Source organism: Macaca fascicularis, chromosome 12, assembly GCF_037993035.2.
Source record: "Macaca fascicularis isolate 582-1 chromosome 12, T2T-MFA8v1.1".
NCBI lineage: Eukaryota > Metazoa > Chordata > Mammalia > Primates > Cercopithecidae > Macaca > Macaca fascicularis.
This window is the reverse complement of record NC_088386.1, coordinates 120495261-120520715: the sequence shown is the minus strand read 5'-3', so window position 1 is coordinate 120520715 and position 25455 is coordinate 120495261. Positions and strand designations below refer to the sequence as shown.

The following is a 25455-nucleotide window of genomic DNA, read 5'->3' as shown; positions in this document are numbered from 1 at the left end:
ATTAGATAGCAAATATTATATGTTTGTATATATAGATGATAAATATGTGTGCAGTTTATTGTTTTGCTGAAGCATTGGTTGCTAGATCCCTTAGCGTATTTGCAGTTATTGCAACTTAATCAGTTTTATCAATGGGATTAAAGCCCTGCTCAAATAATTTAGAATGTTACTTTAAAAGAATGTTACTACTCTTTAAAAAAACACATTAATACATAAAGTTAGAGCCTTTAAATTTTATTGTTCCTGGAATGAAGTATAGCCTAAAGTTTTTATTGTTAACATACTGATGAGGTTAGAGTTGAACATTTAGTCATTTAAAAAAATTTTCGATAGCAGTTAGTGTTGCTTCTGTGTCAGGGATGGGCAAGTGGAAAGATTAAAGTTCATTAGTAACATCATTATTTTGCCAAGGCTGTTGACGTGTATTTGATGCCAAGACCCCATCGTGTGGATGTATTAATCTGCACTTGAAGTCCATTTCATTTGATACATAGTTTTTGGACTTGTTTGTTTTAGGGAAAGATTGTAGCTTATTGATCCGCTTCTGAAGGGCCTATTTCGTCTGCCATTTTTTTCCCAGTTAATATTTATTAGTAAAATTAATGATTAAGCAGCCTTCTGAGTGAGGCCTTTAGTTAGGTGAATGGGAAAAATCTGAAAATATTGCTTGATGTAAAATTTAAAAGTGTGTTACTTGTACACTACTTCTGTTAGAAAAATATTTGATTATTTAAAAATTAGATTACTTGCTGAGGGTAAACACATTCAACCATTTTCCCGTATCATTGTGACTTATAAGTAAAATGTTTGTGTTGTCAAAATTACATTGGTATAACATGAGTAAAGTGTATTTATTCAACAGACATTTGTTTACAACCTTCAATGTGGCATTGAAGAAAAATGCATAATCACTTAAGAAGCTCATAGTCTAGTGAAAGAAGATGCATAAACAGATAATTAAGCTATATGGGAGTGTAGTGGTGGTTACAAACTGTCACTAGTAGTTATAGACTATCACCACATTCCCATATAAACAAAAATACACTACAGTTTATTTAGTGTATAGTTAGGTAAATATAGTTTACACTATAAAATAGCAGGGAAGAACTGAGAAGAAGTTGTTAACTTTGCTTGAGGAGTTCAGCGAAGGATTCCTGGAGGTTATGACACCTGAGCTGTGTTCAGAAGATATGTAAAGAATTAGATAAAGAAAAGGCAAAGCAAAGGAGGACCAAAAGCAGGGGGAAAAAAAAGATATGGGAACTGAAATAAGTGGGGAGGGGCTGTGACAGTGATGGAAAGATAGTGAGAAATAGCAAGTTGTGTAAGAATTCCCATTGGTTTAATGTTGTTAGGAAATACATGTCAGACAGGTGTGGAGAAGTGAGCATAAACTAGGTCTATGCCTACTGTGCTACCATAGAAGGGTTTTGAATAGGGTCGTGGTATGCCTGTGTTTATTTTGATTGTGATTTTGAAGGAGTAGATTCCATGACGTTGGAGTTCATAGTGTTTGGAAGGCTTTTGCAATGAAGTGTGAAAGTTTTTGGGTTTTTTTTTTTTTTTTTTTTGAGATGGAGTCTCACTCTGTTGCCCAGGCTGGAGTGCAGTGGCGTGATCTCTGCTCACTGCAAGTTCCACCTCCCCAGTTCACACCATTGTCCTACCTCAGCCTCCCAAGTAGCTAGGACTACCAGGCGCCCATCACCACACCCAGCTAATTTTTTTTTGTATTTTTTAGTGGAGATGGGATTTCATCGTGTTTGCCAGGATGGTCTTGAACTCCTGACCTCATGATCCGCCCACCTCTGCCTCCCAAAGTGCTGGGATTATAGGCGTGAGCTACCGCGCCTGGCCCAGGTGAAAGTTTTAAGACCGTAGTAAAGTTGACCCTTGAACAACATGGGTTTGAACTTCATGGATTCACTTACTGCATGGGTTTTTTCCAATGAATATATTGGAAAACTTTATGGAGATTTGAAAATACTCACAGATGAAATGTGTAGCCTCAAAATAACAACAACAAATAACTGTTACGAATGCATACAGTGTATGTAGATGCTAGTCTGTGTATCATTTACGACCATAAAATATACACAAATCTATTACAAAAAGCTAAAATGTATTAAAACTTAGGCACACACTTACAGATTGTGCATGGTGCCATTTGCAGTCAAGAGAAATGTAAACAAGTGTAAAGATGCAGTATTAAACTGTAACTGCATAAAATTAACTGTAGTACATATTGTACTGCTGTAATACATTTTATAGCCACCTCTTACTGCTAACAGGGTAAGCTCAATCAAATGTTACAAGTATGCACTTAAAATGCCTTGTGGCTAGGTGCAGTGGCTCACACCTGTAATTGGAGCACCTAGGGAGGCCGAGGCAGAAGGATTGCTTGAGCCTAGGAGTTTTATTTATTTATTTATTTATTTATTTTTGAGACGGAGTCTCGCTCTGTCGCCCAGGCTGGAGTGCAGTGGTGCGATCTCGGCTCACTGCAACCTCCACCTCCTGGGTTCACGCCATTCTCCTGCCTCCGCCTCCCGATTAGCTGGGACTGCAGGCGTCCGTCCCCACACCCGGCTAATTTTTTTGTATTTTTAGTAGAGACAGGGTTTCACTGTGTTGGCCAGGATGATCTTGATCTCCTGACCTTATGATCTGCCCACTTCGTCCTCCCAAAGTGCTGGGATTACAGGCGTGAGTCACCGTGCCTGGCCCAAGCCTAGGAGTTTTAAGACCACCCTGGGCAACAAAGCAAGACCCCCAGCTCTACCAGAAAAATTTAAAAAATTAGCCATGCATGGTGGCACACACCGGTAGTCCCAGCTGCTCAGGAGGCTGAGGCGGAAGGATCCCTTGAACCTGGGAGTTTGAGGCTGCAGTGAGCTATGATTGCACTACTGCACTCTAGCCTTGGTGATAGAGGAAGACCCTGTCTAAAACAGAAAAACATCTTGTGACTAATATCTTCATTGAGCAGTTTCTCTTTGTAGTGCAGTAAAAATTTTCTTTTGCGGTTTTCACATATTTTTCATTATGCTTAGTGGAATACTGTAAACCTGGAATAACCCAATGGAACCCATTCGACGTGCCCCTAGTGAACCTGGAAGTGCTCCTACAAAGCAGAGAAAAGTCATGACATTACAAGAAATTGTTGAATTGCTTGATGTGCACTAGATTAAGTTCTGCAGCTGTGGTTACCTGCCATTTCTAGGTAAATGAAGCCAGTACCATTGTTAAAAGGAAGTTTGTGAAGCCGTCACTACACCTGTGCCAGCTGGTGCAAAAACCTTGTGCTTTTTGCAAAATACTTTTTTTTTTTTTTTTGAGACGGAATCTCGCTCTGTCGCCCGGGCTGAAGTGCAGTGGCGTGATCTCAGCTCACTGCAAGCCCCACCTCCCAGGTTCACTCCATTCTCCCACCTCAGTCTCCGGAGTAGCTGGGACTACAGGTGCCCGCCACCACGCCCAGCTAATTTTTTTGTATTTCTAGTAGAGACGGGGTTTCACTGTGTTAGCCAGGATGGTCTCGAGCTCCTGACTTCGTGATCTGCCCGCCTCAGCCTCCCAAAGTGCTGGGATTACAGGCGTGAGCCACCGCGCCTGGCCTGCAAAATACTTTTTTATCTCATATTGAATATGCAGCTTGTATGTGGGTGCAGAATTGCTGTAAGGAAAGTATAGTTAGTGATTCTAATATGAATTGAGGAAAATGAAGTCATTACATGACAAAGTCAAGGGAAGGTGAAGGATCTAAAGCTGGAGAATGTAATGCCAGCAAAGGATGGTTTGATAATTTTAGAAAGAAGTTTGGCTTAAAAAGTATCAAGGTAACAGGAGAAGCAGCTTCTGCCGATGAAGAGGCAGCAGACAAGTTCCCAGACACCATCAAGAAAATCATTGAAGAGAAAGGTTATCTGCCTAAACAGGTTTTTGATATAGACAAAAGGGCCCTATTCTGGAAAAAAGTGCCACAAAGGACATTGGCTTGTAAGGAAGAGAAGCACATACTAGGGTGTACAAGGCAGGAAGGGATAAGCTAACTCTGCTGTTTTGTGCAAGTGCAGTTGGGTTTATGATCAGGGCTGACTTTATCTATAAATCTACTAACCTCTGAGCCGTGAAGAGAAAAGATAAATACTGGCTGCCAGTCTTTTGGTTGTACAAGAAGGCCTGGACTTCTTTTTCTTAATTGGTTCCATCAGTGCTTTGTCCCTGACGTCAGAAAGTACCTTGTCAGTAAGGGACTGCCTTTTAAGTATTTTTTCTATTGGACAATGCACCTAGCCACGCAGAACCTCATGAGTTCTTCATCACTGAAGGTATTGTATCCTTGACCTTAAATAAAGTGTTTTAAATTCAGCCTGTAGATGGGGAAGGTGGGGGGTTAATACGTACCTTTAAGGCTCATTAAACACAGTAGTAGTAATCTATGGAAAAGATTGTCATTGCTATGGAAGAGAACCTCAATAGAGGGAACATGATGAAAGTCTGGAAGGGTTACACCATTGAAGATGCCATCATTGTTAAAAAGCCGTGAAAGCCTTCTAGCCCGAAATGATAGATTCTTGCTAGAGAAAAACTGTGTCCAGATGTTGTACATGACTTCGCAAGATTTATGACAGAGCCAGTCAGAATCCTGAAAGACAGTGTGGCTGTGGTAAAGTGGGGAGTGAAGGGTTTCAGGATATGGATCTTGAAAAAATTCAAGAGCTAATGGACGTCACACCAGAAGAATCAACAGAAGATGTCTTGATGGAGATGAGTGCTTCTGAACCAGTGACAGATGATGAGGAAGATGTAGAAGAAGCAGTGCCAAAAACCAAATTGACATTAGAGAATCTGGCAGGAGGTTTCTGATACTCAAGAATGCTTTGACTTTTATGACATGAACCCTTCTGTGATGGTGGGCACTGAAATTTTAAAAGTGGCACAAGGATTGGGACCAGATAGAAACATTTTTAGAGGAATGAAAAAGCAGAAAAGTTAGACAAATTACAATGTGTTTTTGTAAAGTTACAGAGCATGGCTGCCTCTCCTGCCTCCCCTTCTGCCTCTACCTCCTCTATCTCTTGTGCCTCTGCCACCCTTAAGACAGCAAGACCAACTACTTCTCTTCCTCCTGCACCTCAGCTTACTGAATGTGAAGACCAGAAGGATGGGGACCTTTATGGCAATCCACTTCCACTTATTGAATACCAAATACATTTTCTTTTTCTTAAAATGTTGTTAATTTTCTCTCTGTTGCAATGTTATTAATATTTTTTCTTTTTCTTATTCTTAGAATACAGTGTGTAATATCTGTAACATACAAAATAGGTGTTAATAGACTGTTTATGTTATTGGTAAAGCTTTGGGTCGACAGTAGGCTATTAGTAATTGGGGGACTTAAAAGTTACACACAGTATTTTGACTGCACAGGAGGTCAGTTTTTCCTAACTCCCACGTGGTTCAGTGGTCAACTGTATTCGGGATGAAAAAATGGGAACATAATTGAGAAATATCTTGGGCTTAATGTCAGTAGTACTTGATGATTGAGTAAGAAGGAGATGAGAGATAAGAAAAAATGTAAGACTTCTGCTTCTAGCTTGTATAATTATGTAGTTTGTATTGCCACAACTGAATTAGAGATTACAGGAAGAAGGTTTGGGCAGGTTTGAATGGTGAGTTCACCAGGGATTTTTGATGTGTTTAGTTTGATCTGTGTCTGGAGCATTTGATTGGAGACATGTAGCAGGTGGTTGAAACAAGAGTTTTAGACATTGGGGGGAAGATCTGGGCAGGCAGTATAGATTTGGAAGTCATTAATGCAAATACCAGTACAGAAATCCCCCCCATCCACAGGGATCTGTTTATTCCAAGATCCCCAGTGGATACCTGAGACCATATAGCCCTGAGCCCTGTATGTACTGTTTTTTCCTATGACATTTAATTTACAATTTAGAAATAATAAGAGATTAGCAACAACAATAATAAAGTAGAACAATTATAACTATATTGTAAAAAAAACAACATGAATGCCGTCTCTCGAAATAATCTTGTACTGTACTTAACCTTTGTGATAGTATGAGATGATACACTGCCTATGTGATGAGATGAAGTAGGGTGAATGATTGTGGCCATACTTCTGTAGTTTTGAGTTGTGACAGCAAAACTAGTGCAAATTATTTTTCCTTCTCCACAGTTTCATGGATAGAAGATGTGTTCTTTTTTGTTGTTGTTGTTTTCTCCTGAGACAGAGTCTTGCTCTGTTGCCCAGGCTGGAGTACAGTGCCACAATGTCAGCTCAGTTCAATGAACCTCCACCTCCTGTGTTCAAGTGATTCTTGTGCCCTAGCCTCCCAGGTAGCTGGGATTACAGGTGTGTGCCACCGAACCCATCTGATTTTTGCATTTTTAGTAGAGATGGAGTTTCATCGTGTTGGCCAGGCTGGTCTTAAACTTGTGGCCTCAAGTGAACCGTCCGCCTGGGCCTCCCACAGTGCTGGGATTGCAGGCGTGAGCCACCATCCTGGCCAGAAGATTTGTTCTTAACATAGATCTTAGCAATCTCAGCTTATCTTTTTTTTTTTCCTTATTAAGTAGAGAACTTTCACCTTTTCACTTAGAGGAAGCACTTTATTGCTTCTCTTTGGCATTTCTGAATTGTCAGTGTCACTACTCTTGTGGTTTGGGGACAGTATTAAGTAAGATAAAATTGCCTGTACACAAGCATTGTGATTTTGATCTGATAAACCAGATGGCTGTTAAGTTACCAAGTTTTTACGGGTGTGTAACATAGTGTAGAAATGCTGGACAAAGATATAATTCAGGATTCACATCCTGAGTGGGATGGCACGAGATTTCATGATACTGCATAAAACGGCATGCAATTTTAAAGTTTATGAATTGATATTTCTGGAATTTTTCATTTAATATTTTCAGGCAGTGGTTGATTGCAAGTAACTTAAACCAAGGGAGGTGAAACTGTAGATAAGAGTACTATTATAGTTTATCTTCTTTAAGATACGGACAAACTTGGGAAATCTGATAAAAATTAGGGACCTACTCTCCAGAAAAGTGAACTCATAGTATACTTGGAAAGTTTTGTTTATTGTTTTAGGAACCTCTGGAATCCCTTGCAGTCAATCTGGAGTCTCTTAAGTTTTAGAACCCTACATGTACGGCTAATAGATGTAACCATGACAACGAATGAAAATACATAGGGACCCAGTAGAGAGTGAAAAGAGCCAAGGACAGAGTTCTGAGGAGGAAAGTGATTTAAATGGCTCTGGAAAAGTAGTATATAAGAGATGTAGGGGAATAATGTTTTCTAAAAGAAAGCTACATTATACTGAAGTGCATTTATCATAGTGGTACTTTTAAGGTGCCTTTGTTTTAGTGCATATCTGTATATTTGCTAAGTTTGAAAAAGCTATATTTCTTTCTGACATTTATTTGATGACTGTTGATGAGAGTTCAAGAGATTCTATCATTGGGCACTTTCCTTAATTGATGTATGAGGGATTATATTGTGCCCTGGCTGCATTAAATCTGCTGACATTCTCATTTAATCTTCATGACAGCCCTTTGAGATAGATACTGTTATTGAACCCAGGACTTAATTTTCTCAAGGTCACATGGCTTGTGAGTAACAAAGCTGTGGCACAAACCTAAGCCTGTCTGACAGCAAAACCTATGTTCTCTACCAATATACTATGTTTACCAAGATAATCAGTGACTCATACAGTGATGTTACTTTACCATATTAGCACAATGGAATGTGACGTTAGTCCACTGATACGGACTAGGTTTGGGGATATATAAGCTCTAATCCCAGCTCTGTGATTTTGGGTAAGTCATTTAATCTTTCTGGGTCTATTTTCGTTGCTGTCTTTTTTTTTTCTTTTTCTTTTTTTTTTTTTTTCTTTTTTTGAGACAAAGCCTTGCTCTGTTGCCCAGGCTGGAGTGGGCTGGCACGATCTTGGCTTACTTCAACCTCCACCTCCCGGGTTCAACCAATTTTCCTGCCTTAGCTTCCTCTGTAGCTGGGATTACAGGCACGCACCACCACATCCGGCTGTTTTTTTGTATTTTTAGTAGGGATGGAGTTTCACCATGTTGGCTATGCTGGTATCGAACTCCCAACCTCAAGTGATCTGTCCACCTTGGCCTCCCAAAGTGCTGGGATTACAGGCGGGAGCCACTGTGCCTGGCTCTACTTCTCATTTGTTAGAAAAATTTTTAACCTTAGCTATCACCAGAAGAACATTTTTTCCTGTAGCCCCATCTCTTATCTATCAATAAGGCATGAATTAAAAAAAAAACAAAAGACTGCATACAACCTTGTGTAGTAAAACAACTCTTGATGTATATATGTGAAAATGGTTATGTTATAATAATGTGAGAGTACTTGTACAATGTTTGAGGCCTCTTGGTTTATAGTTTTAAAATTCTTCAGCTTCTAGTGGAAAAATTCAGTAATTTACTCTGGGTAGAGACCTTTTCATACTTTTTTCTGGCTTTCAGGGGATTTTAGGTTATAGAGCCTGAAAAGATCATTTGATGTTTTGCTCAGCTATTAGCAGTATAGGTATCTTTGAGGCTTATGGTTGACATTAACTTTGCTTTTTTTTGAAATTATTCTGAGTATTTTGTTTTATCTGTTTGTTAATGTCAAGGGGTAGTGTCTTAGTTTGCTTTATTAGAACCTCAGCATATGCAATCAACAAACTAAAACCACATTGCACATACATAGCTATGGTATTTGAGGCCATCATTATTGCATGGCCTTGAATTTTCTGTTTGTGAATAGCCATATCTGTGCATGTTAATATGGATGACATCCTGTCTATCAGGATATCTGATTAAAAATAGGTAGCAGTATAGGTGTAGGGGTAAATTCTTTTACAGTCATTTGACATAAGTCTGTGACAGACTTAGGTCTTGCATAGGATTTCGGTAAAAGAAAAGAAATTGTTCTGTTAAAGTTCCTTCTTAAACTCTCCAGAAAAGATTAGAATAACAAGACTCAGTTTGAGTCATTTGCTTAAGGATCCTCTGGATTGAGAGTTGAGCTGGTATTTTACTGCCAGGGTGACTAAAATAACTATTTTGCCTACTCCTTCCTCTTTTCACATTCATACACATCAGACATGACTTGGAGAGTATTCCACTAACTCAGTAATTTTTATCCAGTTCAGATCAGAAGTATCTGTGAAGCTGATCAATGTTGCTTAGGTTGTAAATGGAGAACTTGGAGATTTTATGTGGCATTTACAGAGGGGTCATTAGTCAAATATTAGCAGAAAATCAGTCACCAAGTATGAATGCTTGTTATGTGCCAGATAGAGGCTGAGGAATTTGGCAGTGAAAAAAAGATCCCTGCCTTCATGAAGCTGACATTTGGTTGTAGAGAGAGAGACTAGGAAAATAATGAAGAATATGGGTTGGAGTTGGGGATCAGTAGTGAGGTGAGGCTGTTACTGTAAAGAAAGTGGGCATTTAAAACTTCACTGTAAGATGACAGTTGAGTAGAGGTTTGAGCCATGTAGTAATCTGAGGGAAGAACATTTCAGACAGAAAGAATAGCAAATACAAACACACTGAAATGAGCTTGTTTGATGTGTGCCAGGGAGTGCATGGAGCAGAGTGAGCAAAGGGGAAAAATGGATGACGTTGAGAGATTATCAGATCGAATAAAGCTTATAGAACGTTGTAAGGACTTTGACTTTAACTCCAAGGGAAATGAGAAATCATTTGAGGATTTTTTGAGCAAATGAGTGACATGATTTGATTTATGCTTATAGAAGGTCACCCTGGTTTGCCTGATGATAGCAGGCCAGTAGTGGAGATAGAGACCAGTTGGAGGTGATGGTGGTTTGACCAGGATAGTAGCAGTGGAAGTGGTGAGAAAGAGTTGAATTCTGGGGATACATTTTGAAGTTAGAGACAACAGGATTTTCTAGTAGTGGGATCAGAGAGTAGTTGATGATGATCACAAACTTTTTGGCCGGAGCAGCTGGAAGGATGGAGTAGATGTTTGTTCAGTTGGAAAAGACTTCAGGGGAAACCAACTGAGGGAAAAGATTAGGAGTTTTGTTTCAGACTTGGTAACTTTGAGATGCCTTCTAGGCATTCAGATGGAAATGCTGAGTAGGTAGCTAGATATATGACTCTGGCATGTGACAGAGGGGGCTAAACAGAGAATGTATCAATTTTGAGATTGATTTAAAACCATGAGAATAGATAACATCAACTCCACCTAGAAACTGAGTGTGGCTAAAAAGAAAAAAAAAAAAAGAAACTGAGTGGCTAGATAAGGAATCAAGAACGTGAGCTTTAGGATTGGAGGTTTAGGTGATAATTAAGAGCCAGTAAAACAGACGAACAAATAGGAGACAGAAATAGAAGAAACACAAGAGATTGTAGTGTTTGGAAGGTAAGTGAGGAATTTGTTTCTTTTTCTTCTTCTTCTTTTTTGATACAGGGTCTTGCTCTGTCATCCAGGCTGGTGTGTAGTGGCACAATCTCCACTCACTGCAGCCTCAACCTCCTGGGCTCAAGCAATCCTCCTGCCTCGGCCCCACTAAGGAGCTGGCACTACAGGTGCACGCCACCATGCCCAACTAATTTGTGTACTTTTAGTAGAGACGGGGTTTTGCCATATTGCCCGACCTGATCTTGAACCCCTGGTTTCAAGTTCTCCTCCTGCTTCGACTTCCCAAAGTGCTGGGGTTAGAGGTGTGAGGCACCATGCCTTGCCAAATTTGTTTCAAGTATTAGAAGTGATCAGCTCTTTCAAATGCTGCTGGATAGGTCAAGTAAGAGGAGAACTGAGACTTTGACCATTAGATTTTAGCAATATAGAAGTCACTGGGGGCCTTCTCAAGAGCAGTTTCAGTGAAATGGTAGAGATGAAAGCCCTATTGGAGTAGATTCAAGATAAAATGGAAAGATGAAACTTGGAGACAGTGTATGTAGAATCTCCCCTGCTCGTTGCCTGTGGTTTTGCCATAAATGGAAAGAGAGATTAGATGGTGCTGAAGGAATATATGAGTTTGTGCGGATTTGTTTTTGACATAGGAAACTGACAACTTTTTAATCTTTTTTTTTTTTTTTTTTTGAGACGCGATCTTGCTCTGTCACCCAGGCTGGAGTGCAGTGGTGTGATCTTGGATCCCTGCAGCCTGTGCCTCTGGGCTCAAGTGATTCTCCTACCTCAGCCTCCTGGGTAGCTAGGACTATAAGCATGCGCCACCACACTCAGCTAATACTTAAAATTTTTTTTTGTAGAGACAGGGTCTCACTATATTGCCCAGGCTGGTCTTAAACTCCTAAGCTCAAGTGATCCTTCCACCTCAATCTCCCAGAATACTAGAATTGCAGGCATGAGCCAGTCCACGTGGTAAAACTGACAGTTTTTAGTATGAATGGAAATTGTCTACCAGAGGAAAAATTCTGATGGTGCTGAGATGAGTGATTACTAAAGGGAGACCTTTTCAATAGGTGGTTTGGCATAGAACTAGAGATTTACTTGTCAAATTTCATCCTGTGTAATATTGCCTTGGGTTCTTCTTAAAATGTCGAGTCTGTTTCTGTAGGTCTGGAGTAAGGCCTGAAATTCTGCAATTCTAACAAGTTCCTAGGTGTTGCTTATGTGTCTGGTCCTTACGCTATACTTCAAGTACAATAACTTGGCACTTTGAGCTCAAGATCCTAGCAGGTTTTATTGGCATAAAATCAGATTGGTTGGTGTGTGAATATGATTGGAATTTGTATAGTGTCTTATCAGGTTGTTTTTACTTTCTCAGTGGAATAGGAAGCAGTCATAATCATAGAATGAGGATGGAGGATATGGTATAAAATCATCTAGAAGAGTAGAGTCAGTAGACTGACTAGTGGAATTGTGAGGTTGCATGAAGGCTGCACTTACAACGTTAGTGGTTATGAATTTAAACTCACATGGACCAAAAATATGGGCATATGTTATTCTTCATTTTCTTTCAGCTATACGGATATATGTCAGGAGTATGTGGGCTGTTGGGATTTAACTTGGCAAGTATTTTGGTGGGAGAGAGAGAAGGGGTAAGTGACTTACAGGTATATAAATCATTATGATTTTATTTAAAGTGAAGAGTTCTGCTCCAGGTAAGATTGGAGGGAGGTCTTAAAAGATTTGAAATTGCTTCTAACAGATTTAGAAACTATTTTTAAATGTATCCCTTTTTTTCCCCCCTGTTAAAACAGGTTGTTAATGTTCTTATGTGTCATACAGTTATAAAATATTTACTATATATGGACAAAATATAGAAAGACTTTCAACCATTGGTTTTTTTTTTTTTTTTTTTTTTTTTTTGTCTCTTCTCTCTCTTGGATATTACAGATGACCATGGATGAAAAATATGTAAACAGCATTTGGGACCTTCTGAAAAATGCAATTCAAGAAATCCAGCGTAAGAATAACAGTGGTCTTAGTTTTGAGGAGCTCTATAGAAATGCATATACAATGGTTTTGCATAAACATGGAGAAAAGCTCTACACTGGACTAAGAGAAGTTGTTACCGAACATCTCATAAATAAGGTATCAAACTTTAAAGGACTATTGCTAATACTATATTGAATGTAGAAAATCCTTTATACCATATTGCACTTTGACTGGAACTATTCTTTTTAAAGGCACCAGAGCCTATAGATATTACTAATTCATGACTATTATAAGCACTCATGAAAAATTTATAATCAGCTAAATCGAAAATTTTGATAATTGAGAAATGAAGTTTGTGAGCTATAATGCATTCTATAAATCATAATGAAGCAAACTCAGTAATTCACAAATGTTTGTTAATATGTTAATTACAAGGAATTTTTTTCCTTAAAATGATTTAATCAGCCCATTTTTACTTTCTCATTTTTCTGTATATTTGAACACAATAAAACTACGTTGTTTAAAAGTATTTTTAAGACAGTTCGCTAACTAAAATTCACTTTATTTTAACTGAGTTCTGTGGTACATGTGAATTTTTTTAAAAGATAAATTATTGGTGGGCTGTTGACATTATTACAAATGGTTCTCTGATTTCAGAATGATATATTTTTTTTAGAACAAATGTTTTTATAGAGCGAACTCTTCCATTGCATGTAAAATGTAATTTCATTTAGAAAATAACTTCTGTTACAATGCCTTGCTTTAAGATTGTCAAATAAAATGTAAAATACCACACAGACTGATAAAACCTTCTCATAGTCTTTATGTGGTATTGGGGTATTTATTTTTTTAATTTTATTTTGAAAAAATGTTTTATGAATAGCACGATGTGAACTCTTGTGTACCCTTCACCTAGATTCACCAGTTGTTTACATTTTGCTACGTTTTTTTTTGCCAGTTTTTCTGTTGATTACTGTTATCATTATTATTATGCTGAACCATTAGAGAATAAGTTTTAGATTTCATCTACCCTAAAAGACTTTGCAACATTTCTTTTAAGAATAAGGAAATTATCTTAATTAACCAAAGAACAATGATCAAAATCAGGCAGTTTAACAATATAATACTGTTGCCTAATACATTCCTTATTCAGATTTCACCAATTGTCCTGTAGAGCGGTGATTTCCTTTATAGCAATTTGTTTTCTGATCCAGGATCCAGTCCAGGATCTCATGTTCAATTCCTCAGCCTTTCTTTGTCTTTCAGCACATTGACATATTTGAAGAGTATAGGTCAGTTGTTTTGTAGATTATCCCTCAGTTTTTGGTGTGTCTGATTGTTTCCTCATGACTAGTTTCAGGTTATGCATTTTTGGCAGGAATAATACGTAAGTGATGTTGTGTCCTCAGTGCATCACATCAGGAGGCACTTGATGTCAGTTTATCCCATTATTGGTGATGTTAACTTTGATCATTGGTGTCCGCCAGATTTCTCCACTGTGAAGGTACCTTTTTTCCCTTTGTAATTCATAAGTAATCTGTTCAGATATATTTTGACACTGTATGAATAATCCTGTTCCCTAGAAACTTTCATGTGATGGTTTTGGCGTCCATTGATGATTCTTGCATGAATCATTATTACTATGGTGGTTCCAAAACAGTAATTTTCTATTTCTACTCTTTCTTCTGTAATTTCTTTCTCTTAAAGGGAATTACATGAGCCATGCAGTTAGTATCTTATGAAGCAAGGTGATTGTTCTTCACACAATCAGCAGTTTTTTATTAAGTGCCTATTATGCACAGCTTTCAGTGATAATATAGTGGATGCAAAGAGATACATACTGTCCTTTCCTGGGGTTTTTATTGTGATGTGAGAGATGGATGATACACACATTTAGATAACTGTGTGAGGCATTATATAATTAAGTGGCACGTGAGTTCCTTAGGCAATAAATGGCTTAAGAATTCAAACAAAGGAGAGGTTGTCCTGGGCTATAAGATTTTATGGGAAAGGATGAAATTGAGTTGAGCCTTGAAAAATATTTGGGATATATATGAACAGTGTGGTGGAAGGCATTCCAGGGTGGCAGATGTTGCGAAATTATATAGAGATGAACTGGTTGGTTAAACTTACGTGGTAAGTAGAGTTTGAGGCATATATTAATTATGGGGATTAGTAGACTCTAGTGTTACAAAGATGGTTTGGGAACAGATTGTAGAAAAATTTGGGTGCCAGGCTAAAGAATGTGGACTAAACTGTAGACAGTTATTGGAGGTTTTTAAGTGGGTGATAATGTGACAGAATATTTGAAGATGTGCTTTAAAGTGGGTGATTATGTGGCAGAATATTATGAGGATGCTTTAAATGTAAAATTGAGAGGAGGTTTATAAAATCAGGAGAAGACCTGGAAAGATCTGGGTAAAGTGATAGGCTAGAAATGAATGGATGATGTCAGAAATTCTAAACTAAGTCTAGACAAAGCTTGCTTACTTGGAGAATTACAGTGCCACCAATAGAATTATAATGCCACCAATAGCAAATACTATGAAGTAATAGTGGGAAACTGACTTGAAATAGATAGAGAATATGATAAGTTTTGTTTAGATTATATTGAAAATATATTCTCACTTGGAAGATACCTTATCAATCATTTTGCATGTGAGGAAAATTGAGTGTGAGATCATAGTAAGATGCCCAAGTAGAGATATCATATGTTTGGAGACACATAGATTTAGAGCTTGGGCAGGAACTCAAAATTAGATGTGGAGATTTAGCATTTGGTAACATATACTGAGGAACAAGTGTTGGAGTTCAGAAAAGAAAGAGCCCAGAGCCAAAGGATGAATCTTAGGAGCAAACTATAGTAAGTAGGTGTGGGAAATGGCAAAAAACAATTTAAGAAATTTGGCATCAAAAGAAGGACAAGTGGAAGAGTTTTGTTTAAAGCTGCTGAAGGAGAGAAGGTTGGAACAGCCAAGTTATTGGATATAGAGAGTATGGGATTAAGAACAATGGAAAAGAAGTAAACTTAGAAGAGGGGCATGTTCTCATTTGCCGGAGGTTCTACAGGGAATGATAATGAACACAACTTTTATTTAGCATTTACTGTGTGCTAGACCCAGTTCTAGTGCTTTTACATGTTTTAACTTAGCTAACAGTCACAGCCCAATGTTGCAGATACTACTATTATGTCTGAAAGCAAATGAAGAAACCGAGGCACAGATAATTGGTCATTTGTCCAGATCCATGTAACTATTAAGCGACCTAACTGAAACTGAATTCAGGCAATGTGGCTTTAGTCTGAGCCCTTGAATTCTCTGTGGATCTGCTCCTAAGGTAGAATGATCAAGTTGGAGTATTCTGAAATTCAGTGAAAGGGGCTTCAAGTTAACTGACTGTAAAGCTCTAGTCCTTTAAATTCTAGGAATCCTTTAAATTTACTTATATGTACAATAATGGAGTTGGAAATAATATCCCTGAGATTCTTTATTTCTAAAATTACTTTGAATCTAATAAGCCATCCATTTTCTGAAAATGAGACGAAGAGACTTGGAGTAGCCTTTGTAAGGGATATACTAAGGAATTGGCAAGTGAAGAAAAAGATAGCTTAGTAGGAGTTGGCCTGTGTGCAGTGTCAGTTTTTTTAAAGCTTGGGCATAGATGCAGACGAAAACATCAGTAGTTGTGTGTTAGAGTTGAGAAGTGGCTCATCCAGAAAGTGAGGAGAAGAGAGAAGGCCAGAGTGTGAGATCAGTGTTAAGGTGACCGAGTTTTGGGCTCAAATATGGTCAGTTTGATGTTGAAGATATGGTCCAGTAGATATTGAAGTTATGTTAGCAGTCACTCCATGAGAACTCTGAGTTTTAGTGTATTATGAGTTGCTTAAAGTGGTCCCATATTTAAGGTTAACTGTTGTCTTCATCATCTTAAGCTACTGTAACAAATACCATGAACTGGGTGCCTTAACCAATATTTCTCACCATTCTGGCAGGTTCTCACTTGCCGAGATTAAGGTGCTTGCAGGTTCATTTTTCTGGTGAGAGTCCCCTTCCTGGTCTGTAGACAACCACCTCCTTGCTGTGTCTTCACAAGGCAGGGAGGAGGAGAGGTCATGTCTCTCATGTATCTTATAATGGTACCATCCTCTTAATGAGGGTACCATTCTCAAGATTTAATTGCCTCCCAAAGGCCCCACCGCTAAATACTATCACATTTGGGGTTAGGGCTTCTTAATATGAATTTGGAGAACACAAGCATTCAGTCCATAACAATTATCATTTCAGAATATAGGCAATTTTTATATTATATTACCCAAAATGTACGTTCAAGTTGATTGTACTAAATAAATTTTAAAATATACAGTATATGCTAAATTCTTAAATTTACTTTCCTTATACATAGTCATTAATGATCATTGCCAGCATCTGAAAATGTTCTTTTACTTTTTCTTTTGTTTCACACTCATTTGACTAGTCAGTTTTTTACTAGGAAATGTACCAATTTCAGCATGTCTGTTCATTGATTATTTAAAGTGAATTAGGTTTTGAAGCCTCTGCTAGTTTCTGTGCTTTTGTTTTCATGTTTACTCCTATTTTATGAAACAGTTTTAATAATCATATAAACGCAGTACTACTGTATTGAATGGGACACTACCGAAAGAGAACTATTAACTGATAGGTAGGACCATCAGTTACTACCTTTGTCTCCTAAGGTAGTAAGTCTCAGTTTGTTCTACTAAATGGGACTTAGGGATGTTACTGATACAGTATGCAAAAGCGTAGTTTGCATGAAAATCAGTATTGCCTATCTCTGCATTGCATCTTTTGACTAGAAGGTGAGATATTGTTTCAGGGTTCTGTGGTATCAGAATACCTACCTTTAATCTCACAGAATATATCTTTTTTTGTTGTTGCTCTGAAAGCATTACTGTTTGGTCTGCTCATCAGTTTTTAATTCACAGTGCTTTTGGCAGTTAGCTGAACTGCCTGACAAACCATATATTTATTTATTTTAAAGCAGAGTGCTTTTAGTGCTATGGTGTACATAGCCAAGACCCATCTTTTCACGTTGAAGAATTCCAAGGAAATACAATTTTTACATGAACTGAGGGCTGGTTTGTTATATAATTTGTTGGTACTTTGATTTCAAGGTGAAGATAGTGAACATAGTCAAACATTTTGGTAAAGTAGCACAACACAAACTCCCAGACAACAGATGACGGGAGGCTTCAGAGAGTACATCTCTTTGGGATGAAAGTAGCTTATTGTTGGCTTTCAAAATAAGTTCACAAAATTGAAGGAGGCATAGAAAATATAAATATTGTTTCTCTAATAAAAGCACTTCTGGTAGGATATTATTTTTCTTGTCTCTGGAAGAGTGTTTCCTTTGAGGAAACTGACATCCAAAGGAATTTAGTTCATTTCTCAAGACCACAAGGCAAAATTTAGGGTGTAATGTGGCCTTTATACCTCACCATAAAAAAAATCTTGATTTAGAAAATGAAAACATTTCAACTTACACAGGAATTTGTTTTTTAACTTTTTTTCTAAAGTAAAAAAGCATAGTAATGGAGGAAAAAAGTTCTGTTTTTCAGATTTAAAGACGTTTAGAATATATATCATTTTATCAAAGTGTCAAAGGTATCCTGTAAGACTTTTTCTATCCCAGCATTCAGCATTCAAAACTGTTTGCCAGGCTCTGTGCTAGGTGTGAGGAATATATTGGTAAATAGAACACATCTGGTTCCTGCACTTACGAAACAGTAAACAGGTAAACAAGTATTTAGTTATATAATCAAGAAAACGGGATACAGTGATAGAGGAAAAATGAAGACAACTACATAGGTCAAGAAAGGGCTGTTTGAGGAAGTGGTAGTGTTTAAACTGGGATTGCAAGAATGAGAGAGAGCTCACAAGAAAAGTGGGTTGAAGAGTATTCTAGGCAAAGTAAATGGCTATACAATACTTTTTTCTGTAAAGGACCAGATAGCAGTTTTGTTTTTCTGAGCCATACATTCTCAGGCACAGCTCCTCAAAGTCTGTTTTTGTAGCACAAAAGCAGCAGCAGACCAAATGTAAATGAATGAGCATGGCAGTATTCCAGTAAAACTTTAAAAAGGCAGCAGGCTGAGTGCAATGGCTAACACTTATAATCCTAGCACTTTGGAGGCTGAGGTGAGAGGATTACCTGAGGCCAGCAGTTTTGAGACCAGCCCAAGCAACATAGTGAGACCTTGTCTCTGCAAAAAAAAAAAAAAAAAAATGGCTGGGCCTGGTGGCTCTCTCTTGTAATCCCGGCACTTTGGGAGGCTGAAGTGGGCGGATCACGAGGTCAGGAGATCGAGACCATCCTGGCTGACACAGTGAAACCCCATCTCTCCTAAAAATACAAAAAATTAGCCGGGCACCTGTAGTCCCAGCTACTCAGGAGGCTTAGGCAGGAGAATGGTGTCAACCCAGGAGGCAGAGCTTGCAGTGAGCCGTGATTGCACAACTGCACTGCAGCCTGGGCGACAGAGCAAGATACTGTCTCAAAAAAAAAAAAATTAGCCGGCCTTGGTGGCACACACCTTTAGTCACAGTTGCTCAGGAGTTTGAGGCTGCAGTGAGCTGTTACTGAACTACTGCACTGCAGCCTGGGCAACAGAGTGAGTTTAAAAAAAAAAGAAAAGAAAAGAAAGTGGGAGGCTAATCTTTGCCACTTCCTAAAGTTATTGAATAAAATCCTGTCATAAGTGGGGAGCTAAGAGTTGGTAATGGAGAAGAATGGGACAAGGTGGGATTGCAGAGAGAAGCAAAAGCTAGATCATGCCAGGCCCTGAAGCCGTGGCAGAAGGCTTTGTAATTAATTATATGTACATTAGGAAGCCATTTAAGGATTTTAAGCAAGATCAATAAGTTAGAGGACTTAACAGTTGAAATAAGGGGAGTAATCCAGTAATTCAGGTGAGTAACAGTGATATTTACACTACTATAGTGACAGTTATGATTGAGAAAATTTTAAAATGTAAGATATATTTTGGATATAGAATGAAAGTTACCTGCTAGCAGATTGATTATAGGGAATAAGAATCAGTGACAAATCTAAGATCAGTTTTAGGTTTTTGGCTCTTGGCTAACTGGCTGGTGATTTAATTTTCTGATACAGATTTGGGGCAGACAAAGGAGCTCCGTTTTGAATAGGTTAGTTTTAAGATACCTATAAAATTTGATATGCAAATCAAATTATCTGAGAAGTTTGAACTGGAAATGTGTATTTGGTAATTGTGAACATATATATGGTACAGGTTGAACATCCCTAATCCAGAAATTCAGAATGCTCCAAAATCCACAACCTTTGGAGCGCCAACACGATGCCACAGTGGAAAATTCCACAGCTTATCTCATGTGACAGAGTCACAGTCAAAGCATAGCCAAAACTTTATTTCACAGACAAAATTACTAAAATATCACATTACCCTCAGGCTATGTGTGTAAGGTGTATATGAAACAAATAAATTTCATGTTTACACTTGGATTCCATCCCCAAGATCTCTCATCATGTATATGCAGACACTCAAAATCTGAAAACTGAAACACTTCGGGTCCCCATGCATTTAGGGTGAGGGGTACCCAACCTGTATTTAAAGCCCTGGAAGTAAATGAAGTCACAGAGACAAGAGAAAAGAGGGCCTAGGATTGCACCCTGATGAATTTAAACACTTAGTGTTCAGATACATTGAGGATTGCAGCGGAGACTGAAAAGTTGCCAGTTAGTGGTACTTAAGACTTAGCTCTAACCTTACATTATAAGATGATAATATTTGACAGGTATTTAGCAGAGTTACAGTTTTTCACAGCCTTTTTGCGTGTGTGTGTGTGCGCGCGCACTTGTATGTGTATATGTATGTATTTCAGATACTAAAGCACGGTTTTAAATTTAGGAATAGTAATAATTAGTTTTGCTACTTGTGGGCACGTTAAAGGTGGAGCCATCTTCTTTCATTCACCTTTCATAAGGTTCCTATTTGGGATTCAAACTTGACAGTCTTTAAGCTTGTTGTAGAGTAACAAAGGACTTGCCTTTTCTTCTAACTCCTGTTGAGCACTTTAATAGTAAGAAGTAACCTAGATGCAGCTGCAGTGGGAAAAGTACTAGGTAGAAAATAGAACTGAGCATTGGGACTAATTCTCTCACTAATAATCTTGAACAAATTACTAAACCTTTCTGGAATTTAAAGTATTAATCTATAAAATGAGTTTGGGGTTGGTTGTTTTAGCCCAAAGAACTTTAAAAATTATGATTATGTGTCTTGATAAGCTTAGGTTATTAAGACTTAGGAAGATAATAGTCTCTAAGGCTGTTTATTCCTGTGCCATGTGTTTGGAATAAAAACATTTCAATTTTTTTTCTTTTCTTTTTTTTCCCCTGAGACAAGGTCTTACTGTCGCCCAGGCTGGAGTGCAGCGGCGCCATCTTGTCTCACTGCAATCAACTGCGTAGGTTCAAGCAAATCTCCTGCCCCAGCCTTCTAAGTAACTGGGATTACAGGCGTGTGCCACCATGCTTGGCTAATTTTTGTATTTTTAGTAAATATAGTGTTTTGCCAAGTTGTCCATGCTGGTTTTGAACTCCTAGCATCAGTGATCAACCCGCCTTGGCCTCCCAATGTGTTGGGATTACAGGCGTGAGCCGTGGTGTCCAGCGTTTTTTGTTGTTGTTTTTGCTTTTTGGAGACAAGGCCTTTGTGTTTCCCAGGCGGAGTACATTGGCAGAATCTCGGTTCACTACATTCTCTGCCTCCCAGGTTGTAGTGATTCTCTCACCTCAGCCTCCTACATAGCTGGACTATCGGCGCGTGACACCATGTCCGGCTAAATTTTTTTGTGTTTTTTTTTTGTAGAAACAGGGTTTCCACCATATTGCCCAGGCTGGTCTCGAACTCCTGGGCTCAAGTGATCCATCTGCCTCCCAAAGTGTTGGGACTACAGGCATGAGCCATTGTGCCTGGCCTCAATTTTTAATTTTCTTGAAGTCAGGGGAGAAATTTTAGTTTTAATATGGGAAGAGCTTTATTATCTCAATTTTGTAATGCTTAGCGGGTTTCTTAGATTTACCTTATGCTTAATTTCATTTTTAATACTCCATAGTAATAATCAAATAACATGGTAACCTCATAAATGAACCTATAAAAATTATTGAACTTTGAAAGTTGGTTTCTTAGAAAAAAAGCTGAACAAAAAAAAGTTAACATTTAAAATTAACTTGTCTTTTTAGTTATTATTGGAAAGAACATTTATTCTAGTGGTTTTCAAAGTTTTTCTATCTGTATGTCCTATTCTTCAAATAGTATCTTACTTCCATCAAATGGGAGGAAGCCAGAATAAGAGGAGCTTCATCCTGCTCAGTTTTCATTTATTCAGAAAACTGCCTGTTGAGCAAGGCACTGGTGTAAGCATTTGTACTATATCAAGCAAAGATTCCTGCCTTTGTGGAAGTTATGTTTTAGACTTACATACTTGGATCTATGCCTTGTAGTCTTAATCTGTTCTAAGCACTTCTGTTTTACCGGTAGGGAAATTGCAACCTTAAAGGGGACATAGTTTCAAGTTTTAAGTGACTTTCTTTTTTGAATTTCTTTGTAAACTGCAGTGTCTTTTCGTAGAACAAATAATACCTCACCATTTATCTTCTGTACCAAGGGTTTTATTTGCTGAAAATGCTGTCTCTGTGTAAACTACTTTTTCAATATATTTTTCTCCCTATTTCTAGAGGGGGAAGAAAAACCAGTTTTAAGTTGTATATTTGTTTGTAAGTAAGTTATTTATGTGGAAATGAAGTTGGTAACTTTAAGGTAAACTGTGAAGTTTTCTGTATGTCAATTTCTTAAACAGACTTTTATAATAAAGCTTTTGGAGTGCTTTTCCCTTTCTAGGCAAATATTAAGTAATTTAATGGAAAACATTAATGTTTTTAATGGTATTTACATACAATATGTAATGACTGCAGTGAGTTAAGGATATTGATAGAAACACTTGGGACTAAGATTTTCCTTAGCAAAGACAGATTGATTTCAGAGGCCCACAGAGATTGAGTTTCTCCTATGTTTCAGCCACCCAAAAATAAATAAGACATGATTCTTGCCAGCAAGAATCCCATAATTTTAGTGAGGTAATCAGATTTGGGGGGCGGGGGAGGTATTTTGCCTGAGGAATTCAGGGCAAGGTAGAAGGAGACTGTCACTTTCGATTATACTTAAAGCATTACTCAAGATTCATCATGTGAACAAAGCCAAAATATTATCCCGATAACAAGGAGAGAAAGTTGAATGAGAAAAATGGCAGGTAGGTATGAGCATAGTGAGATAGATCAGTGTAGATGGAAGGTGAACATGCTGTTCTTAGTATAGATGAACAAAAGCATCTTTGAATGTTTTTGTAGGAAATGAAGATAGTAAAGTGGATTGGGCTAGATTTGGAAAACCATTGTAGATTTGAGTTTTGTTCTGTTGGTGGTGGGAGCCATTGCTTTATAAGCCTTAGGAAGGCTGACTGCAGTGGAGAAGATGTAGTCAGGTATTTAGGATGAGTGCCATTTTCAGTGCCTTGTTGCTGCTTGCTCATTTTTAGTTCTCATGCTGTCTTGTCTTAATGTTTAACTTAAAAGTTGTTGGAAGGTACTCAACCCATTATGTTTTTTTGGGATGGTGGTGACAGGAGTGAGAAGAGACTGTGAGCCAGGTGTAAAAACTGTTAATGGGTATGATACGGGGATAGTGACCTAAATATAAATAGTGTAATCCCAAAAGAGACAGAGACTGTTGGGGATAGTGTATGGAAGAGATTATTAGAGAGTCAGAAAAACAGCAACCGTGGGATATGAAGGACTTTGGAAATTGAATGGCTTCTACTTTGAAAGGGATGGAAGAGAAATGATGTTGGGGGAGAGTGACGCTTAAAAGTGTTGTTTTGACAAGTTTGCCCATGTTAAGTATCAGCTATTCTGCTTAAGTTGTTAGGTAGACTGTAAGTACTTTGAGGGCAAGTACCGCCCCCCCCCATCCTATTTCTGTTGTATTTTTTAGTGATATTCTTCTACTGTTACTAAGTAAGTGAATAGATGAACTAGGACCTGTTCATTTATCTTTGTGTCTCCTGCTCTTTGCATGTGATTGGCACTCAGTTGTCTGTTGAAATGAATCTTTGAGAATAATACTACCAGCAGTCAAAATGGAAACCACCATGGTTCGTAGCCAAAAATAGCTGAGATCTATTTTTTTTTCTCTCTCTCTGTTGGGTAATACCTCTCCCTACTCAAGTTAATTACTAAACCTAACCACCATTTAGAAGCACAGGTGATTATCGGGCTATATGCCTCTGTTTTTTTGAGATTGAAGTCTGTCAGTCGGCTTAGAACCAGATCATATAATCTTGAGAAACCGTGGTTCTTTTTTCTATCATACTCAAGAGAACAAAAGACGAGTTGCTGTGTTGTCATGCTTTGTGTATGTTTTCCTGATTAATTCTGTCAGTTTGCCTGTTACTAAGTTTAACCATGATACTAATGCTGTAATAGTTTTTAATGTATATCTTAACCATTGGGAATAGGATACTTTACAAATAATAAGTCATAGTGGTGTTTTTCTGTGGTGTACTGTCATTTTTCTATCTGCATTCCTTTCCAACCAGTAAGTAAAAAGCTATCATTTTTCATAGTAGTATTTTGTACTGATTGAGAAATCATTATTTTTCTAAGTCATACTATTTTAAGAACACTTTCAAAGCATATTTGAACTAAGAATGCCTTTAAAAAATGTCAAATTTCATGTGATTTTAAAAATAGTATTTGCTTCAACATGTAGCAGATTATGTATGAAATTGTGAAAGTGTATTGTCCTAACACCTGTTCTGTGTTCCTTCTTTAAACTTTGTAACTTTTTTGTAGTGCTATTTATTGTATTCTACTTTGTATTGAGGTCATTTGAATGCTAATATTCGGCTCCCCCTTCTCCCCTCTCCCTCAGAGATTGTAAAGTGGCTGAAAGTATCTTGTATTCCTCATAGTGCCTAGCACCCTGCTTTGCCTGCTGGAAGCAAACATAAATACATAAATTGTCAGTCTGGGGAAATATTTAGTATACTTTTGAATGGGTGGTTGATGTCTGATAATAGGACTTCATTTCTTTAAGAGCTTCATTTTGGACACTTGAAGCAAAGAGTAAGAATGGGGAATATTTCCACTAAGAATGAATTTGATTTTGAAATTGAGATTAGTGTGTTTTTTGTGAAATGCTGTAAGTTACATTACTGTGTATATTAGAAAGTTACTTAATGAAGAATCTTCTGGCAGCAGTGGAGAAAATGTTTTCCCTACAGTGGCTATCTTACTGTTTTTTTTTTTTAAGGATACTGGTATGATTTTCCTGATCACTATTGCCATCTTAATTCTTTTTTTTTTTTTTTTTTTTGAGACGGAGTCTCGCTCTGTCACCCAGGCTGGAGTGCAGTGGCCGGATCTCAGCTCACTGCAAGCTCCGCCTCCCGAGTTCACGCCATTCTCCTGCCTCAGCCTCCCGAGTAGCTGGGACTACAGGCGCCTGCCACCTCGCCCGGCTAAGTTTTTGTATTTTTAGTAGAGACGGGGTTTCACTGTGTTACCCAGGATGGTCTCGATCTCCTGACCTCGTGATCCGCCCGTCTCGGCCTCCCAAAGTGCTGGGATTACAGGCTTGAGCCACCGCGCCCGGCCGCCATCTTAATTCTTAAAGTTAATTAGAAATAATGAGAATAACACAGTCTACTGTATGAAAAGGACAGTGAATTTTATGTCATTCTGGAATCTCATCATTAGTTAATTCTTGGAAAGTTTAAAATATCTACAAAACTTTAAATTAATTATCTTGGCCTTAGTAGAAGCTTGTTTGAGATACAGAAACCTTAAGATTGCTTATGTATTGTGAGAGTAACATCTGTTAACCAACTTTATATTAATTGTACAAATAATTGGAGTTTGGCTGCGTTACGAATTCCTCAAAGTACGAGGTAAAAGAGTTCCTTCCAGTT

General features: G+C 38.0%; 1 protein-coding gene across 3 annotated transcripts in view; it reads left to right on the top strand.

Annotated features, from left to right (window-relative positions):
- The window catches only part of CUL3 (cullin 3), a 113509-nt gene that overhangs the window by 15808 nt on the left and 72246 nt on the right, over window positions 1–25455 (top strand). The window contains exons 2-3 of one of the 3 annotated variants that reach the window (XM_074010340.1): window positions 12374–12571; window positions 13794–13919. The exons of 1 other annotated variant lie outside the window; for it this stretch is intronic. In XM_074010340.1, the coding sequence (XP_073866441.1) occupies window positions 13848–13919 (72 nt within the window). In that variant the 5' untranslated portion in view covers window positions 12374–12571; window positions 13794–13847. The remainder of the gene's footprint in view (window positions 1–12373; window positions 12572–13793; window positions 13920–25455) is intronic. One more of the 3 variants, XM_005574445.4, reaches the window with a different exon arrangement.